This window comes from Chenopodium quinoa, unplaced genomic scaffold, assembly GCF_001683475.1.
Source record: "Chenopodium quinoa cultivar QQ74 unplaced genomic scaffold, ASM168347v1, whole genome shotgun sequence".
Taxonomy (NCBI): domain Eukaryota; kingdom Viridiplantae; phylum Streptophyta; class Magnoliopsida; order Caryophyllales; family Amaranthaceae; genus Chenopodium; species Chenopodium quinoa.
The window spans coordinates 3,686,654-3,705,890 of record NW_018744813.1 but is presented as its reverse complement, the minus strand read 5'-3'; the positions used below and the strand labels follow the sequence as shown (position 1 = coordinate 3,705,890).

Sequence of the window (19,237 nt, the reverse complement as noted above, 5' to 3'; positions counted from 1 at the left end):
GATCTTGACAAAAAAATGCGTCGCTTCATTTGGGGTGGTAGTGATGAAAAAAGAAAAATACACTTAATTTCTTGGGAAACCTTACAACTTCCCAAGGAGCAGGGTGGCTTGGGGATGAGGTCTTCAAGAGATGTAAACGCTGCTTTCCTTACAAAATTGGGATGGAGGCTTCTTACCGAACCTCACTCCTTGTGGTCAAGTGTTTTGAGAGCAAAATATTGTAAAGGGAGGTGTGACTTGGACATGTTCGAAGCAAAGGCGAATATGTCGAATGTTTGGCGTGGAATCACTGAAAATGCAAAGATTGTGAGTAAAGGTGCTCGTGTTGCTATTGGTAATGGTTCTCGTACTTTATTTTGGGACCATCCTTGGGCTACCCGACTCCTCTCCGTGACTGTGCTATTGCTATAATCCCCAAGAGTTAGATGGTGCTACGGTGGAGGAAATGTGGGACACTACCACTGGTTGGAAATGGGAGCTATTTGCGGACTTAATCCCAGAAGATTCGATCCAAAAAGTCACAGCTCATCAAGTTAGGGAGGACCCTTCGATTGGTGACCTCTTATATTGGGGGGGGGGGGGAGTGCAAAGGGCAGATTTACAATTAAATCGGCCCTTAAAATTATCCGTGGTGACTTTGAAGCTCTTGATGATGGCAGTTGGGACTTGGTGTGGAAAATTCGTGTACAACAAAGAATTAAGGTACTCCTCTGGCTTGTGTTACATGATAGATTAATGCATAATGTTAATCGATTCAAGAGAGATTTGACCAATGATCCAAAGTACAAGGCATGTCCTGATCATGACGAAACTATGCTACACATTCTAAGAGACTGCAAGGTAGCTAGAGAAGTGTGGAGGCAGGTTGGTGGCCCGACAAATACTAACAATTTTCGCTCTGGCACTCTTAAGTCTTGGATTGTGCGCAACATCAAAGTGCAAGAAAGGAGTGATATGTCACCTGAAATTTGGCCAACTTATTTTGCCTTGGTAATATGGTGGCTGTGGAGATGGAGATGTAATGTGAGCTTTGATAAAGGTGATGAAAATCCCATAGATATCAAGAACTTCCTACTGGCAAGATTCGAAGAGACATGGAGAGCTTTGGGTGACTTTGAGCACAATTCAAATGCTGCTCCTAGCCATAGGGTTGAGGCTTTAGTCCGTTGGTTGGCTCCTCCAGTAGGGTGGCTTGTGCTCAACACAGATGGGTCAGCCAAGGGTGCACCAGGACCAGCTGGGGGTGGTCGACTGATCAGGGATTGCACGGGTAAGCTAGCATATGCCTTCTCTCTAAAGCTGGGACATTGCAATGCCTTTAAAGCTGAAGTTAAAGCTCTAGAATATGGACTAGAATTGGCAGCTAGGATGGGGCCAAGCAAACTGCAAATTCAACTAGACAACCTTGCCTTAGTGCAGACCTTGAGGAATGAAAACCAGTATGTTGGTGAAACGGTTCATAGCATCGCAAGGTGCAAGAAGATTTTAGAAGAGACTAATTGGCAATTTGAAGTTCATCATATCTACCGAGAAGCAAACAGAGCAGCAGATTGGCTAGCCAATCAAGGAGTCTCGCAGAACAACAATATAGTGTTGATTCAAGTCCCCCCTTTAGTTTTAGGGAATTTTACATGATGATGTCGTAGGTGTGGCTTTGTCACGTTTTATTCCCCCGTAGTTTTTTGTACTTTTGTTTTTTCCCAGGGCTTTGCCCCTCGTTTGCACCAAAACAAAAAAAAAGAAAGATAGTTGGTGGTTTTAAAAAAAAAAAAAAAACCCTCAAAATACAAGTGTTATTTTCACACGGCTAAGTTACCGAAAGTCCGAAACATAATTAGCAACCCTTTAAAATAAGATCTGCTCCGTCAGCAAGTGGGGTATATTTCATTATAATCACCGCACCTCAAAAACTCTTCCATCCCCACCCCTTCAATCTGACTGAAAAACTTGAAAAAAGTTTGAAATTCCAAAACCCCCAATTTGAATTTTCTCTCTCTACCGATCTCCTCCTCCAAAATCAAATCTCCCCCCATTAGGATTTCTCTCTCTCCTCACATTTCTGGATCTACTCTTTTTCTTCGATCTCTTCCACTTTGCTTTTTTCTTAGATTCGATTTCATTTTTTTTTTGTTTTAATTTGAAGAGGAAAGAAAGAAACTCAAATGGAGGCGATCGAAGAATTGTCGCAGCTTTCTGATGCGATGCGTCAAGCAGCGTCTGTGCTTGCTGACGAAGATGTGGATGATACTTCTGCTTCGGCATCGTCGTCTCGTCGGAACTCTACTTTCCTCAATGTTGTTGCGCTTGGCAATGTCGTAAGTTGCTATTCAATTTCTTCGATTTGCTGCTTTTGGCCTCGCTTTTTACTTGCTAAATGATTGAGATCTAGGCCCTGTTTGGTTTGATGTAAAATGTTTTCATAGAAAATGAATTTCCATTTTTTCCCATTTTCCTTTGTTTGGTTTGTTAAGAAGTGGAAAATAATTTTTCAAGGGTGAAAAATTCCATCCTTAATGATGGAAAACATTTTCCTTTTAAAAACAAAGGAAGCCACATTTTCCTCTCTCCTCCTTACCTCTTTTTTTTACTTCCCTCTCATTCATCCTTACATTTTCACTCTTATTTTTTATTTTTCTTGGACTTTTCTTGTATGCAACCAAACAAAGGAAAACTAATTTGTAATTGTGTTTTTCCTTGAAAATATGTTTTCCATGAAAACTAATTTTCCATTGAAAATGTTTTACATTAAACCAAACGGGGCCCTAGTTCTTGATTTGCCTTTTTGAATTCTGATTTGAAAATAGTGTGATTTTGATGAATTAATTGTCAGATTTTTAGATTTTTTGATGATATGATCTATGATGATGCTGACACTATGATTTCGTGACTGAATGCAAGATTTGAGATAGTGTAGGTGTTTATTGCATTATGCAGATTGGTTAAGGAGTAATTGGCTGTCTTTGATAGAGAATCGTAGTTATGCATTGCGTGCGTGCTTTATATCGTGTCGACTGCAAATCATTAGTAATGTATAGTAGGCGGCTTTATCGGCACTAGTGTTTATGATGCCACTTCTGTTAGCTGAACACGAGCTTCAGTTTAAAGTGATTCAGCTTATGATCAAAATTGCCTTCTCTTTTAATTCATCAGAGCACTCTCTATTCTCTATACTATAGAATTATAATGTGGTTTATGATTTTGTTTCTGAACCATGGATCCGCTCTGCTGCACTAACATAGGTGTCTATAATTTTCGGCATTGGTTATAAATAGCTTTTTTTGTTTTAATTTTTGTTTAATCCTTTTTCCATTGTTTAGAGCTAGAAATAAGAGAAATATCTGATTTAGAATTTCATTTTTAAAATAGGGTTATGATGAAATGAGGTGGAAAAGGCACATGTATGTATGAGTTTTTTTTCATGAACTACCTCCGTTTCATATTATGTGCAACATTTATTAAAAATGGGTGTTACACATTATGTCCAACAAATGCTTTCTATTCTTTTTAAGTTGTCATTTCTCTCCATCCCTCTTCTCATCACATACATATATATCTTTCTCTCCATCTAACACTAGCAAACAAATTTTGCCTAGGAGTTAGTGTAAATGCCTTTGTTGCACATATGAAACAAAGGTATTTTTATTTTGGCATTGTACAGAAGTATTTTAAAATATTCATCTGGATCAGCCAGTAAATAAGATGTTAATATTCCTCATAGAATGGATCATCTATGTTTCATCACTTAATTAATGCTGGTTTGCCCCTTTCCGCGAATTCGTATTCCTTCCCAAAGTTGATGGGCATTTCATGCTGATACGGCAGGAGATCATTGTAGGACTATTTAATCCTCATTAAAGGGACAAAGAACATTTGGTTGAGTGGTAGGTAGAAATTTGTATTTTTATCTTCATGATGGTCTGACTGCATCGTTCAAGCTCAGAAATTATTTGTAAAAATATAGATAATTGTAGCAAAGGTCTAATAAAAAGTGAGTGACTTAACATGCATAGTTGATTTTACATGATTATTTTGAAACACTGCATGCGTTTTATTTGAGGCATGATTAAACAATTTTATTGCTTCTAGCATTGAACGTGAACTTATGATATATGATGAAAATAAAGGAATCCATCACCTATTTGATTTGAATAACTAGCACTTGTTGCCTTAAGTTATTTATTTGTTCAATTGCATCACCATACTCTGGCTTCTACCACCTTATGTTATCACAAACTTTCACTAGTTCAGAATCATCTTCTTAAAACTCTAATAAAGTTTTTGCTTTTCACCTGCTTTAGTAGTTTTTTGATTCTACTCAAGCTGTTGCCTCTATAAGTGTGACTTGTTACAATATTTGCTATTTTGGGTCTCATGTTTTTCGAGATTCTAGAATTTTAGGCATATAAGCCTTAGATGCTGCCCTTAACATTAATGACAACTCGTTTTGCTCAATGGATTCCAAAAAGACCTCAAATTTAGTAAGGACTGAGTATTTTTGGACTTTAATTGAATGCTAATGATTCCTGTTAATTTTTAGTATTTTCCATTGAGTGTGAATGTTCCCGGAATGAGAAAATGAAATGAATGCGATAATTGAATTAGGAAACTCTGTATCAAGATTTCCATTTTATCTTTTTGCACTGTGTGATAGAATAAATAACTACTTCCTCCGTTTCTATTTAGTTGACGCATTTGATTTAGGCACATATATTAAGGATAGGAGAGAGAGTGAGAGAGAATGAAAAGGAAAGTGGGGTACCTTGTAAATGCAAGGTAAAAAAATTACCCCAAAAGGAAACGTGTCAACTAAAAAAAAACTTCCTAAAAAGGAATACGTGTCAACTAATAAGAAACAGAGGTAGTATTATATTTTTTTATTATTAATTACTTGTGAACCACCATATATTAGATGCTCTTTAATTATATTTTGCCAAGATCACACATGATGATTTTGATGTTAGTATCTTGATGGTTAAATAGTTAAAGTTTGTTGCTGGTTTTTCCCTTTTCTTTTGGGGTGTTCATTGAGTACAAAGTTTTTTCTTTTTATAATTTTCCAGGGTGCAGGTAAATCAGCAGTCTTGAATAGTCTGATTGGGCATCCTGTTTTGGTAAGAAATTTCAGTATTTATTTTTCCGCTCAAAACTAAATGCATGTTTGTTGTATTTTTTTTAATCTTTATTTATTTATTTTTGGATAGCCAACTGGTGAAAATGGAGCTACACGAGCTCCCATAAGCATTGAATTAAATAGAGATGGTTCTTTAAGCAGCAAATCCATTGTTTTGCAAATTGACAATAAAACTCAGCAGGTGTCTGCAAGTAAGGCTACTCAACCAAATGAAACCTGATTGCTTACTCTAACTTATGGTTTTAGTATACAAGTCATAATAATAAACAAAATTCTTGCAATTAACCTTTTTTTTTTTATTATTATTTTTTATTTTTTTACCATATTGGTTCTTAACAGGTGCTCTTAGGCATTCTCTTCAGGATAGGCTCAGCAAGGGCTCATCAGGAAAGACTCGTGATGAGATTTACTTGAAGCTGCGTACAAGTACAGGTTATGTTTACCTTTGGCCTCTTCTTCTGGTTGGTTTCGAATGTAGGCTACCAGCCTGGAATTGTTTTAGTATTTTAGTTTTCTGTTTCTTGGCTTTATTCCTTGTCAAATTTGTGAAGGTGAACTTTATTCATGTGGTAACAGGGGCCCTAAATTATAATATATCTTTTGGGCCTATGTTGCATGTTCAAGAGACTGGACTACTGAAGTACAGAGATAAGATAGTTTTGATGTCATGGAGATTGTCCTTTGGTTTTTTCTTGTTGGGCCTCTTTTTGACGATTTTGTATTTATTTGTTCAGCTCCACCTTTGAAATTGATTGATCTGCCTGGGTTGGATCAACGGATTGTGGACGATTCTATGGTGAGTTGTGTAATGTTTAAATTATGTGTTTGAGCCAATAATTAGTAGTACTATGCATCTTTTTCTAACTTGCTTGTTATTCTGTATTGGGTGAATGGCCTTAATCTCCTGATCTATCTTACATTAGGTCAGTGACTATGTGGCGCACAGCGATGCAATTTTGTTGGTGGTAATTCCTGCTTCTCAGGCACCAGAAGTATCTTCAGCAAGAGGTCTTAGACTTGCCAAGGAGCATGATGCAGAAGGCGAGTTTGAGAATAGTGCTGCATTAGACACTTTCCTTTTGTGTTGGTCTTTCCTTGTTATATAGCTCAGTCTTTCAAATTTTAATTGATTGTAGGAACGAGAACTATTGGTGTAATCAGCAAAATAGATCAAGCTGCGTCAGAGCCTAAAGCCCTTGCTGCTGTCCAGGCCTTGTTGTCAGGTCAGGGACCAAGAAGCACCGCTGATATGCCATGGGTTGCTTTAATTGGTCAGTCAGTGTCAATAGCTACCGCTTCTGGAACTGCTGGGTCTGAGAACTCCTTAGAAACTGCTTGGCGAGCTGAAACTGAGAGCCTTAAGTCTATCTTAACCGGGGCTCCCCAAGGCAAGCTTGGTAGAATAGCTTTGGTAGAATCTTTGGCTGCACAAATACGCAACCGTATGAAAGTCAGGCTTCCTAGTATTCTTTCTGGGTAAACTCTTTCAGCCATTGCTAATTGTCCTCTTTGTTAAGGAAACAAACTAGTTTCTTAATTTTCCAATACTAAGGGATCAGTTAAGTATAAAACATCCAAAAACAGAAAGTGAGTACAATATTTAGGAACTGAGGAAGTAAGTAAATATTTAAGTAGTTACAAAAGGGTGCTTTACCTCCTGAAAGTTGGCCTCTGTATGAGGGTAAAAAGCTAAGAAGGACTGTAGGCAGTTTTTTGTTGAATAATTTAGAAAGTTGATTATAGTGAGTACAAAGAGCAGTAAGTTATCAAAAAGCGCTCTTTAGAGCCGACTAGCAGTGGAGCAGTTCTATGCCTTAATTGACCCATTATTGTGTTTATTATTATCTACTTATTTATTTTTGTGGTTTATTAAATTTTATAGACTTCAAGGCAAGTCCCAGATAGTTCAGGATGAACTAGTGAAACTTGGTGAGTCAATGGTTTCTAGCCCTGAAGGTACGAGAGCTTTGGCACTGGAACTTTGTCGTGAATTTGAAGAAAAATTTTTGAGGCATGTCACTGGTGGTGAGGTATAATATAATTTTCATTATGCTGGAGTCAATTGTGTTGCATGACATCACCTCCCTTGGTATTTGATGTGTTGACACAATTTCTGACATAAATATTTGTTAGAGCTGCCTTCTAATTCAAACTGCGTTGTTATATTCTTAGGGCAATGGGTGGAAGATTGTTGCCAGTTTCGAGGGAAATTTTCCTAACAGGATAAAGCAGCTTCCATTGGAACGACACTTTGATATTAACAATGTCAAAAGGGTATTGCCCTTCACTTGAATTTGATTTACCAAAAAAGAAAAAAAAAATCTTTTAGTGTTTTAATATTGTGTAGAATTTAAATATATACTAATTTGTTTTCCTTCTATTATTTCTGTTCTATCAGATTGTTCTAGAAGCAGATGGTTACCAACCCTATCTTATATCTCCTGAAAAGGGGCTGAGATCTTTGATAAAGAGTGTCCTTGAAATGGCTAAAGAACCATCACGGCTTTGTGTTGATGAGGTGAACATGCTCATGAATATAATGTATTGTCTCATTAGTGCTAGGCAACATATACCTTGTTTACTTCAGTTTGCTTAGGATTCACTTTAGTTTGAGGTTTTCTATGTGAATTGTCATGCAATAATCCCCCCCCCCATCCGTTTATGTCCATCCTTCACTTAATTAACTGATTATTACTAGTTTGCCATCAGTTGGGTATGCCAAATTTCTTTCTCTTTCAACCTTTCCATTCTTTTTATTGATTCATTGGTAATATTTGTATTAAAAGGTGCATCATGTACTGGTGGATATTGTTTCTCAATCTGCAAATGCCACACCGGGTCTTGGAAGGTACCCACCATTTAAAAGAGAGGTAATGTGTGCCTTTTTGTTTTTATTATAATTTAGATTTTTAGACATTTCTAAATTATGTGGAAAATAAAATGGGTGTTAACAATTTTAGAAGTCAAAGGAATTGCCCCACACTTTCTCATTTTAATAATTTTGGAACAGGTAATCGCAATTGCAAGCTCTGCACTTGATGTTTTTAAAGGCAAAGCAAAGCAAATGGTAGTTGACCTAGTAGATATGGAGCGTGCCTTTGTTCCACCACAACACTTTATTCGTTTGGTGCAGAGACGGTATGTTCATGACATCAATATCAGTTTCATTCTAATGACTGTCTAAACATAATGTTGAGAATAGTGTCTGGGCAATAAAGGCCCACTTCTTTATATGGAGGTTGGGAGGAAGGGGAAGTAAGGGGAGAAAGCACTGAAATACAACCCTTGGATGAGATAGCTTGGCTGTATATTGTTATTTCATTGCTAGGCTCTATAGGCTATAGCTATGGGCACAAACTATGAGTAAAAATGTTCAGTGTTGAATCCTTTATTATTATTATTATTATTATTTTTTATTTTATTTTCTTTGATTTTACAAATTGTGTGGTATGACTCATATGCATGGTTTTGAAAGAGAACTTCAAGCTATGATATGACCATCTTTATCTGACCAAGTGCTAAGGCCTTTAATACCTTCACTATTGAATTTCTCTTGAAGCTATCAAATTGTGTAGGGTCTATAGATTTCCACTAGTTAATCACTGTTCGTATGGGTGGATAGCTTTTAGCTGATAAGTGATTTGCTCTGTACCCTATCCAGATGTTACTTTCATAACCATTTACATGAATTCAGGCTAAGATTTACTAATGACCTTATTATAATTTGAATGTAGTTCTGGTCACTAAAGTTAAGCTGATATTTGCATCCACACATTTTAGTCTATCTTGACCCATTATTTCTTTGATTCTTTTGAGCTGCTAGGATGGAGAGGCAAAGACGTGAAGAGGAGGTAAAGAGTAGATCTTCCAAGAAAGGGTCGGATGCAGAGCAATCAATGTTGAATAGGGTAGGAACTCTATCTGGTTTGATTTATTTTTTTGTTTTGTGTTTTATTTATTTATTTTTAAATTTTCATGATGTTTGAGCACAGATACATGGTTTGTTAATTTTAGTGTGCCAATTTTTGCCTTAACATTCTGAAGTCTTTTCTTATTTAGGCAACAAGTCCTCAGACAAGCAGCCAACAAAGTGGGAACTCTAAATCATTGAAGGATTCAAAATCTGATAAAGAGAAAGACAAAGACAAAGACAAAGAGGGACAAGAGGGTTCTGGTGTGAAGACTGCTGGGCCCGAGGGAGAGATAACTGCAGGTTTGCCCCGACATTTATTTTTGAATAAACTTGATTAGCATGAGTTCTTGGGGTGTTCACTGCACCTTATATTTGTTGAACTGAATTTTTTTTGCTTTACTTAAATTATTCTTACAGAACTGAAATTAATTTTTACTGAACTGAAATTATTTTTGCTGAGATGAAATTATATTTTTCAGATTCTCTATTATATTTCTTCTTTAAAGTTACTGATTTTTATTGAACTGAACTTAATTTTACCTGATATTATTTTTACTGAATATTATTTTGTAAGATTAAATGAACATGGCCTAAGTTTAAAGAACATTAAAGAATGGTACTAGTAGTGTTTAGGGTTTAGGATAAGAACTAAGAAGCAACTGTTTGAGATTAGGAGGTTGGAGTTGGAAAAAGTTAGTACTTGGGGGAAAGCAATGAGTTGTTAATGGAGGTGTGTGGGTGGTTTTGGTGCTTATTTTAGGATTTGATAGATGTGCAGAGAGGCAAGGCAGAAGGAGAAGGTGGAGGATGAGGGGATGATATTAGTTTTGGATTTTGATGTTTCACAAATGTGGTTGGGTGGCAGGGTTGGACAAATGTTTTAGGTGGAGGGAAATTTGGTTCCTTGCATATACTATTTGTTCAAAGGCCTTTAGAGAATAACTTAATTTTTCAAAATACAAATTAATAAATAAAACAGTGTAAGAGGACAGCAAAGTTTATTCTATGTTTGGTTATGTTTAGTTCTGCTTATATAAGCTATTTATGCTTATTTTCATTAATCATTGGGTCAGATCAGACCTAACTCTTTTAATTTGTGTTTACTTATCGCTAAATATCTTTTATTTCATGAATAATAAAAATTGGAAGGTGCGCCATACATGTTAATACAAGTTTAGACATCTTATTTGACAATATTATATTTTAAAAATTAGTTTAAATTATGCTCAAAACTCAAAGTTTAGTCAAATCTGGAAAGTAGATCGTGGCAGAAAAATTCAGATCATGATCACTGAACATAGCCTTAGGCCAATCTAATAGTTGAGTGCTTGGAAGATAAAGACATGTTGAATCAAGTTAGACACTTTTGGGGGATAAAGAAAAAAAAATTCTAAGAATAAGTTCTCTTTTTAAAAAATTAAAACCTTTCTTGAATGCCATACCATTTATACCATTGATCATGAAGAAATTGCGACATCTTCAATAGTTGAATTGTCTTACATGATCATGATACTGTACCCATAGCATGGATGCACTTTATAATGCTTTGGATCATATAATGTGGTACTTAAATTTGATTGAAATATCAGGTTTCTTATTGAAGAAGAGTGCAAAGACTAACAGTTGGAGTAGACGATGGTTTGTGTTGAATGAAAAAACTAAAAAGGTTGGTATATCCTTAACTTCTGTCTTTGTTGCTGTAGTGGTCTCTTGGGCAAAGATTTGGTGGTGCTTTGAAAGTTTTTGTTGGTTGAGTTAGTGTTGTTTTATTAAATCTTTGCTCCTATTTATTTCTCTATGCCATCTTTGCTCCTAGTTACTTTCTACTTATTTTTGGCTGAGTAATTAACCTTTCTCTAACTTATAAGCAAAAATATCTTTTTTTTTTTTTTTTTTTTTTTTGTTGTTTTCATGGAAATAATCCTTTCTATATTTAAAGTAACCTTGTGATGCTAAATGTAATTTGGTTTTCCAGTTCTGGCAAATATTTAATGTACTTTATTTTTGTATCTGAAGTAGCTCTTTTCTAGCTTATAGGAAAATGTAACATCTTTTGTTTTCATTTAATGTGACCCTATTTCTGTTTAAAGCGCCCATTTTCTGGGGTATAAACATTAACATATATTTCCATAAATGTAATTCGTTGTAAGTTGGAATTTATCCTTTATTCAGTATATGTGATCTTGTTTACAGCTTTTAGTAGTAGGATAATTTTGGTGAATCTTGAGTGTTGAGTCTTGATTGCATACATAGGCACACTAAAGTAAAATGTTAATTCAATGAATGGGCTGATTGATATTTTATGTCTATTTCTTGCAGCTTGGATACACAAAGAAACAAGAAGAAAGACATTTTCGCGGTGTGATCACTTTGGAGGTAAAAGAAGCACTGATATGATTATTATGAACTGTTAGTATTTTTTGTACTCATGGCTAGGAATCTGCTGTTGAATTTTTGTGGTAGTCTCCGGGCTATTTTTTTTTTTTTTGCCTAATAGCTCCTGCATGGAAAGTCTTAAACATTTAAAGGCCTTAGAAATGATTATATATACTGAAATGCCATAGTTTCATGTCATATCTTTTCGTGGATGTTAGGTTTATCATTGGGTAATATGTATAGGATCAGGCACTACACTCATGGTTTGAGATAAGTCATACTCAATAGAATTAGCTGCTGACTTTATATATATATATATATATATATATGTATCACCACCAAAATGCTCCAAACTGTTAAACTCACCGCCAAAAGCATTGGAAAGGTTTGAAGTAACTTTTTAAAAGCCATCGACATTAGAACATAGTACATTGTCTTTCCTTAAAGACTCAACTAAAAGTCATAAATTTGTAGATTATACAATTTTTTGGCTATGGCGGTTGTTGTTGGAACAATGGTTGTTGATGGGGGAAAGGGGTTGATCCGTTGATGTGGCAGGTTAGTGGAATTCATGGAATTCAAAGGTAGCTAATTTACATGGGTTTAGTTACATAACTTAGGTTGAGACATTTAGTGTTGGAAATGAAGGCAATATGGCACTATTATTGAAAGCATAAAAAACTGTGCATACAATGTTTCACTTTAAAAATTAATTCATCGCCCGAACCCAATACTTCGAGGATTTTGAGAGTGGGGCATCTAGGCGACATAATTGCAAAAATATTGAACCAAACACATGGTATGGGTAATTGGGTATAGAAGAATCCAAACCTATATTAAAGATATTAAGTCATTAAGGGGTGTTTGGTTCACATAAATAACTTATGAGCTTCATATGGCTAAATCCCATACCTAGCATTTGCCTATAAAATTTCAATTTATGAAATTGATGTATTATATCAAGATGCAAATTGTATTTTCGATATAAAATAATAAGGATAAAAGAATTAAAAGTAAAGACAATAACAACGATGAGGGTGAGTTAAAGTAGTACTAGAAACTAGAATCAAGACACCTTCATAAATGGAGGTAATAAGATGTCCGAAATGCATTGACGCTGCTACTAATGCTTTCTAGAGCACCCACATCTACCAAACAAACAGGCCAAAAGGCTGCAATTACTATATATATAATAAAACGCAAAGAAAGAAGGAAAATAATAGCTTTCAAATTAGAGGGTACATTAAGCTTCAATTAAATTGGCTTGAGTAATTTCATTAGAGGATGTAGAGACCATCACTAAGCAATTTTGTTTCCAAGAGGAGCTTCTAACTGGAACACCTGCAACAAGAAAGACATGAAAATTCCAAGTGTAATTATAAAACTTCTCAAATTGACTCAAGGGGTTTAATTTATCAAAATTATTCAAACAAATTACTAGCAAAAATTGTAATTAAGTGCAAATAAAAAGCTATAGCTGCCACAGTAGTTAATTAATATTTTACAAAAAATGCAAAGATGAGATACAATCTTCTTTCTCACATGGCAACATACTGTTAAATCTAGAATATGTCTATATAATATCATTTAAGCCAGCAGAATCACATTTGCTTGATCTCTTGCCACCAGCCCATCAAATGATAAATTGCTAATGACTTTTCAGGAGTGTCAAATTGAAGAAATTTCTGACGAGGAAGATGCACCCCCCAAAAGTTCCAAGGATAAAAAGTCTAATGGTCCTGATAAAGGTCCCAGCCTAACATTTAAGTTGACTAGCAAAGTACCATACAAGACTGTTCTTAAAGGTTTGGAAAGCATAGTATGTTTGTTTTCAAATTTGGTTCATCGATCAAGTTTGGCTCTATAAGAATCTGTTCCTTTGCTGTGCAGCACATAGTGCTGTGTTGTTGAAAGCTGAGAGTGTGGCTGACAAGGTTGAGTGGTTGAACAAGCTGAAGAATATTGCAGTACTTAAAAGTGGTCAAGGAATTGGTGAACCTGGACTACAGATGCGTCAAAGTCATTCTGATGGTTCCCTAGTAAGTTCCACTCTCCATTTTATCTTCCTTTTCTTATATTGGTCATCTGGGCTTTGTGGGTGGGTTTGGGGGGGGGGGGGGTTTGCATTTTACAGGCTGGTGGTTTAACTTTTATTTCACTGGAAATCCTTGCAAATCATATGTTCAGAAAATTTGACACTTGTTAGAGCTTTAGGTTTTGTTAGGCTGCCTTATTCTTTTTATGAATAATTGTATTGCAAATAAAGGAATCGCTACTATTCACCTAAGAAAGTGACCATCAGTGCACTTATGAACTATGCTGGGAGAGAGGGAAGTAAAAAGGGTAATTCAAAATCAGAAGGATTTGTTGTGAAGAAGCTTATTCATCTCTGGGAAGTTGTATTGATGAAGCATTTAAGCCTTACTCAGTAAGGTGACGTTATTCACCCTATTTCTCTTGTTTACGCGTGACGGAGCTGTGATACTTCATGATAAACAGTGACAGAATGAATGAGATGTGTATGCAACTTGGGATTCTCCCCCATTTTCCTTGGATAGAACAGTTTTTGGCCATTCTCTATGAGTAGTTTTAAGAAAAATATTACAGTTTTTGGCTGCTTGCTGCAGTAATTGGATTGTATAAACTTTGTTGATTCATACAATGGTATAGGACACAATGGCAAGAAGACCTGCAGATCCTGAAGAGGAGCTTCGCTGGATGTCTCAGGAAGTGCGTGGATATGTCGAAGCTGTTCTAAACAGCCTTGCTGCAAATGTGCCAAAAGTCAGAATTCATCCCTCGTTTTCACTTAACTTACACCCTGACATGTTTTCATCCCCTCTTATTGACTTTTTGGCTATTGAACAGGCTGTTGTTCTTTGCCAAGTGGAGAAAGCCAAAGAGGACATGCTTAATCAATTGTATAGTTCCATAAGGTTAGGGCCTACTTCGTGGTTTCTTATATACATCCTCTGGTTTTTATTTATTACTTGCTACACTTCTCATTTCATGTTTGCCAATGCCTAATTTCAATCACTAATATATCTAATTACCAATACGTAAATATTATAAAATTTGATATTATTAAAGTATGAATTGAGATGAATCAAACAAGATCCCACATGACTATATTTTTCTTAACTACTTCATTCTTTTTAGTTGCACCACTTTCCTAAAACGGAAGTTTCAAATTAGCTGCATCACTTTTTTTTAGTCAATAGACACACACTCTCTCTCTCTCCCATCGCATGGGTTCATTCTTTTTATTCTCTCTCTCTCTCCAATAATTTCCCAGGAGGCCGCAATCTGCAAAGTGATGTAGCTTAAAAAAAACAGAGGAGGTATAAATTATCAAAGCTAGTCAAAGTGGGATATATGAACAGTGTGAAAGTAAAACTATTGGAAGTATAAAAAAAAGAAGAAAAAAAAAGATGTAATATTTTGCCTTTAGTGTTTATTAAAATCTAAATAATCTGACTTGTGATTTCTGTTGAGTGATAGCTGTTGAAAATTTTACTTGAGTATAAATTGGAGATGATTAAATGAAGATGTGTGAGCATTTCTATTAATGGCTAAGATACCCGGCTTTATTTGAGACCCAAATAAAGGATGGTTTAGTATACCAAACATTTATTAATGGCTAAGATACCTGGCACTGTAAGGCTTATTCTTGTCGGATAAGTTGAAATCTCAAACTCCTTCCGCCTCAAAATGTTACTACTCCCTCCATGTTTTTTTAAGTGTTACAGTTTGACCGGCATATAGTCTTAGGCAATTTAATTGACTTTAATGAAATAAGAGGTAAGTGTGGTAGTTGGAGTATTAAAAAATTGTAAAAGAAAGATGGTGGTGGGGTTAATAGTTTATTGAAAAGTTATGAATGTGAGAGGAGAGATGTAATAAAAAAAATAGTAGTGGGTTTGGGTGGGGAACATGAGAAAAGAGATATATAATATTTTAATGTAGTTTTTTGCCAAAAAAAGGAAGTGTTAACACTTATTAAAACATGGCCGGATTTGGTAAGTGTAACACTTAAAAAAACACGGAGGGAGTACTTTCACGGTGATCGTCTCGGAAAAAAAATTCTAAATAAGAACCCTTTTATTATTTTTTTATTTTTATTTTTTTAATAATAGATAGTGGAGTATGAATTGTAATATAACCTGGAAAATAAAGACAATGTAGTGGATCAGCTCTGATTGGGTATGAATTTCGTATTATGGTGGACAATGGTGACATTTTTTAGAGGATTCTTGTGCTCTTAAAGAATATTAATGCCCATCTAATAGATGTTCTCTAGACTACTACGATAGAACAGTTGGTTGCTTAGGTATATAGGTTCTGTGGAGCCTGGGCATCATGATAATGTACAATGACCAGATACTGTCATAAAAGATTTACCTTGAATTAGGATTTGGAATATAACAGGATACACTTGTTTTTATTTTTATTTATTTTATTTTTTGTATTTTTTTTTAAATTGGGCCTGAATTCATTTTTTTACGTGAAAAATACAAGTGTGTAGGTTCAATTCTATTAAAGTTAGGGTTGTTTTTACAAACTTGTCATTTTTAAAAAATTTCTTGTAGTTTTGAATTATCGCTAAAGAATTATAATTTTTTATTTTTAGTAAAATTTGTCTAGAAGGGACATATATGTTCACTATTTTGTTTGGAAGAACCTTATATGTTTAAAGTGGTCTAAAAGGACCTTTTAAGTTGATTGTGTTGTTTGGGGGGACCTTGAGGTTGGAATCCAACAATAATTGACTTTTTTTTTCGGACATTGACCTCTTATGTGACCTTAAAAAAAGACCCCATTTTCTTTTTTTCCATGATTTCCCTCAAATTCCCTTATTTTGATTTGTGTCATTTGGGGATTAAAAGAGAGAGGAAGGAATTGGACGTGGACAAAAAAATAAAAGGGGGTCATTTTTTAAGGTCACGTGAGAGGTCGGAGAAAGAAGTCAATTATTGTTGGATTCCGATCTCAAGGTTCCCCAAACAACAACACTTCTAAGGTCCTTCCACACAAAATTGTGAACATATTGTCCCTTCCAGACAAAATTTCCTTATTTTTATAAAACAATGATTGACTTACGAGAGAAATAGTGAACCATAGGTCCCTTTGTTGATCTTTTGGGTAAGAAAGATAAGTTGTTTTGAGACATGCATACTATTATAACTTTATAAGTGGACCTATGTTTAGAGAAATGAGTATGATGATAACTTTTTTGTGTCATAAAAGAAAGGAATAAAGAAAAAATAACAAAAATGGAAAGTAGAAAAAATGAATAAATGAATGTACAGCAAATTTGGATGGTTAGTGCTAAAATTTATATTCATACGTTCTTTCTCATTTAACTCATTAAATCGTTGTTTATGTTTGTTTGCGGTTATATCTATTACATACCTTCCCCATATTCTTTATATCTTTTATGGGTTTGTATTAAAAATGCTCTACTCACAGTGGCCAGAGCTCTACAAAGATTGAAGAACTCCTTCAAGAAGACCAAAATGTGAAGCGTAAAAGAGAACGTTACACAAAGCAGTCAACTATTCTATCAAAACTTGTGAGGCAACTAAGCATCCATGATAACCGGTCAGATGGGTGGTCTGATGGTGGTAGTGGTGCAGGTAATTCATGAGTTTCTTTTATGATAGTATATTAGTTTCCAACATACTGCATCCTCTTTCCTATAAATTCTGTCTGTTGGAAACTTGGGAAGCTCAAAAAACCAAATCAACGAGCTGTTCTACACTCTAATTACTTGCAAGCTTGCCAAATATGTATATCAGGAAGCTATTAAAAAACACATCAATGAGGTATTCTATAGTCTAATTATAACTAAATATGGATTGAAAATTGTATCTTGAACTTTTACTTCCTCACATAATTTAGAAAAGTTCCAAAATTGTGATAAACCCATATGTGAAATCATGATGGGTTGGGTACTTGGGTTAGGTGTGGATACCTCCCCCACCTGCCCTAATTTTGGGTAAGTGGATGGTGGGGTGGTGGATAGCGCTTGTGCCATACCCAACCTGGCCCATACCATACACACTTTTAAATTAGATTCCATTTTGCAAGTACTTGTAGTCATACTCAGATCTATGTTTCTATTGAAAGTCCCATGGCGAAGATCTTAATATGTTTAACACAAAACTTGCATTGTCATAGAATAATCAATTATCGAGCCCCTTTTAATCAAACCAAAATAAACTTCCCCATACCTGGAGTATATTTATTCTTTACGTGAACTGAAATTGATCTTTTAAACCAAACTGATCCTAAAGTTTTGTTTTGACGAATAATTTTTGTTGTGAAGTATAATTATTGGTTTTGACGAATATTTAGTTCATCTGACTTCACCGAAGTTGACCTGAATCAAACAAACTCATCAATTATCGATTAAGATCCAACTCAACTTGATTTGAGAAATCAGTTTTTCCACGCTCAATTTGAATGGTTTTGCAGTTGCAAACTTTTCTATTAGGCGTATCTGCGTATACTGTGATATAATCTGAAACATGTCTGTGGGAAGGTTCTAACTCAACTGTCCCATACTGTTATGGTTAAATAACTTAAATTTGATTGCACAACCTTGGAAAACTTCGTCATTATTGGATTGTGCATTTTGCCTGCCACAGCCCCCATGACATGTTTCTTGAACATTTGTTATTGTGATAAATTGTTGCACGTTGCCTTCAGGCTTTAAGAATACGTTACTCAAGTTTTTGTTTTACAATTCTGCAGAAAGCAGCCCCAGAACAGGGGGCTCAGGGGCTGGGGAAGATTGGAGAAGTGCATTTGATGCTGCTGCTAATGGACCGTCAGATTTCTCTAGGACACACAGTCGGCGGTACAGTGATCCAGCCCAAAATGGTGATCTAAATGGCGGATCTGGCTCAAGCTCAAACAGTCGTCGCACGCCAACACGATTGCCCCCTGCCCCACCTTCATCTGGTAGATACTAGATGTATGGGACATGAAAGTAGACGGAGTTTGTGATGACTAATATTATGATTCGTGTAATTCTTGTTGGGGTGGGTGTTTTTATCTTGCTCCCTGATGTTGAGCATTTCTTCTGCTCTCCTTACATGTTATAATAGTTTTGTAGATTGGGAGAAAAAAGAATAGGTGATTCATGTAGATAGATATTGGGCGGTGTTCCTTTTTATCATTGATGACTGAATTTTGAGATGTATTAAATTTTCCTTCCCTTTTCTTGGTGAAATGACGTCTTTGCACGATGATTGTAAAGCTTCTTTGCGCGAGATTTAAGAAATTACAATTATAACGATTTCTTCATTCTAAATTGTCGATTGGGATAGATGTAAGGATTTGCCAAAAAAATTAATAAAATGTTAGTACTGAAACAGGTGAGGTGAAGAAAGAAGAGAGGAGCAAAAATAACAGGCAAAATTTTTGTAGGCTGACATTTCGTGATCAGCATGGGAAAAAAAGTTGGAATGTCTTGGCTTGTTCGTTTGACAAAATTTACACATTTATTGATGTTGATTGGGAAGGAAGTGTTCATGATACATTGATGTAAAAAGATCGAAAGACAGTTTGGGTGATTCAAAATTTAATTTCCTTCATCCACCTTCGGGTAGACTGTAATTTTTCAATTACGTATTAAATACATATTTTTATTTATTATGTGTCAAATATTCTAAACTATATATTTCAAGAAAATATTATTTAGTGGACTCGACATATCCAAATACTGATATATGATGCCGTACTACAGGGGAGTAAGAGTACATATGTCTGATTTTAGAACAATGCCACCTAGAGGATTAAAAAAAAACATT

General features: G+C 35.2%; 1 protein-coding gene across 1 annotated transcript; it reads left to right on the top strand.

Annotated features, from left to right (window-relative positions):
* The first annotated feature begins 1,814 nt into the window (after positions 1-1,814).
* LOC110704031 (dynamin-2B-like) lies at positions 1,815-18,731 on the top strand. The gene is made up of 22 exons (XM_021881822.1): positions 1,815-2,315; positions 5,061-5,111; positions 5,202-5,322; positions 5,471-5,563; positions 5,866-5,927; positions 6,055-6,172; positions 6,268-6,607; positions 7,014-7,161; positions 7,304-7,405; positions 7,530-7,649; positions 7,918-8,001; positions 8,142-8,269; positions 8,955-9,039; positions 9,191-9,344; positions 10,634-10,710; positions 11,364-11,420; positions 13,084-13,225; positions 13,311-13,459; positions 14,091-14,204; positions 14,289-14,356; positions 16,890-17,056; positions 18,177-18,731. Exons 1-22 carry the CDS (start codon positions 2,163-2,165, stop codon positions 18,395-18,397), a joined length of 2,754 nt encoding a protein of 917 aa, XP_021737514.1. The 5' UTR covers positions 1,815-2,162; the 3' UTR covers positions 18,398-18,731.
* The last annotated feature ends 506 nt before the right edge of the window (positions 18,732-19,237 follow it).

What these genes read in the sequence shown, in the direction of transcription:
- LOC110704031 (XM_021881822.1), top strand. Translation starts at nt 2,163, where the DNA reads ATGGAGGCGATCGAAGAATTGTCGCAGCTTTCTGATGCGATGCGTCAA. An exon ending in CGAGGGAGAGATAACTGCAG is followed by an intron (nt 9,345 to 10,633) that starts GTTTGCCCCGAC and finishes TTGAAATATCAG; the next exon opens with GTTTCTTATTGAAGAAGAGT. An exon ending in TGATGGTGGTAGTGGTGCAG is followed by an intron (nt 17,057 to 18,176) that starts GTAATTCATGAG and finishes ACAATTCTGCAG; the next exon opens with AAAGCAGCCCCAGAACAGGG.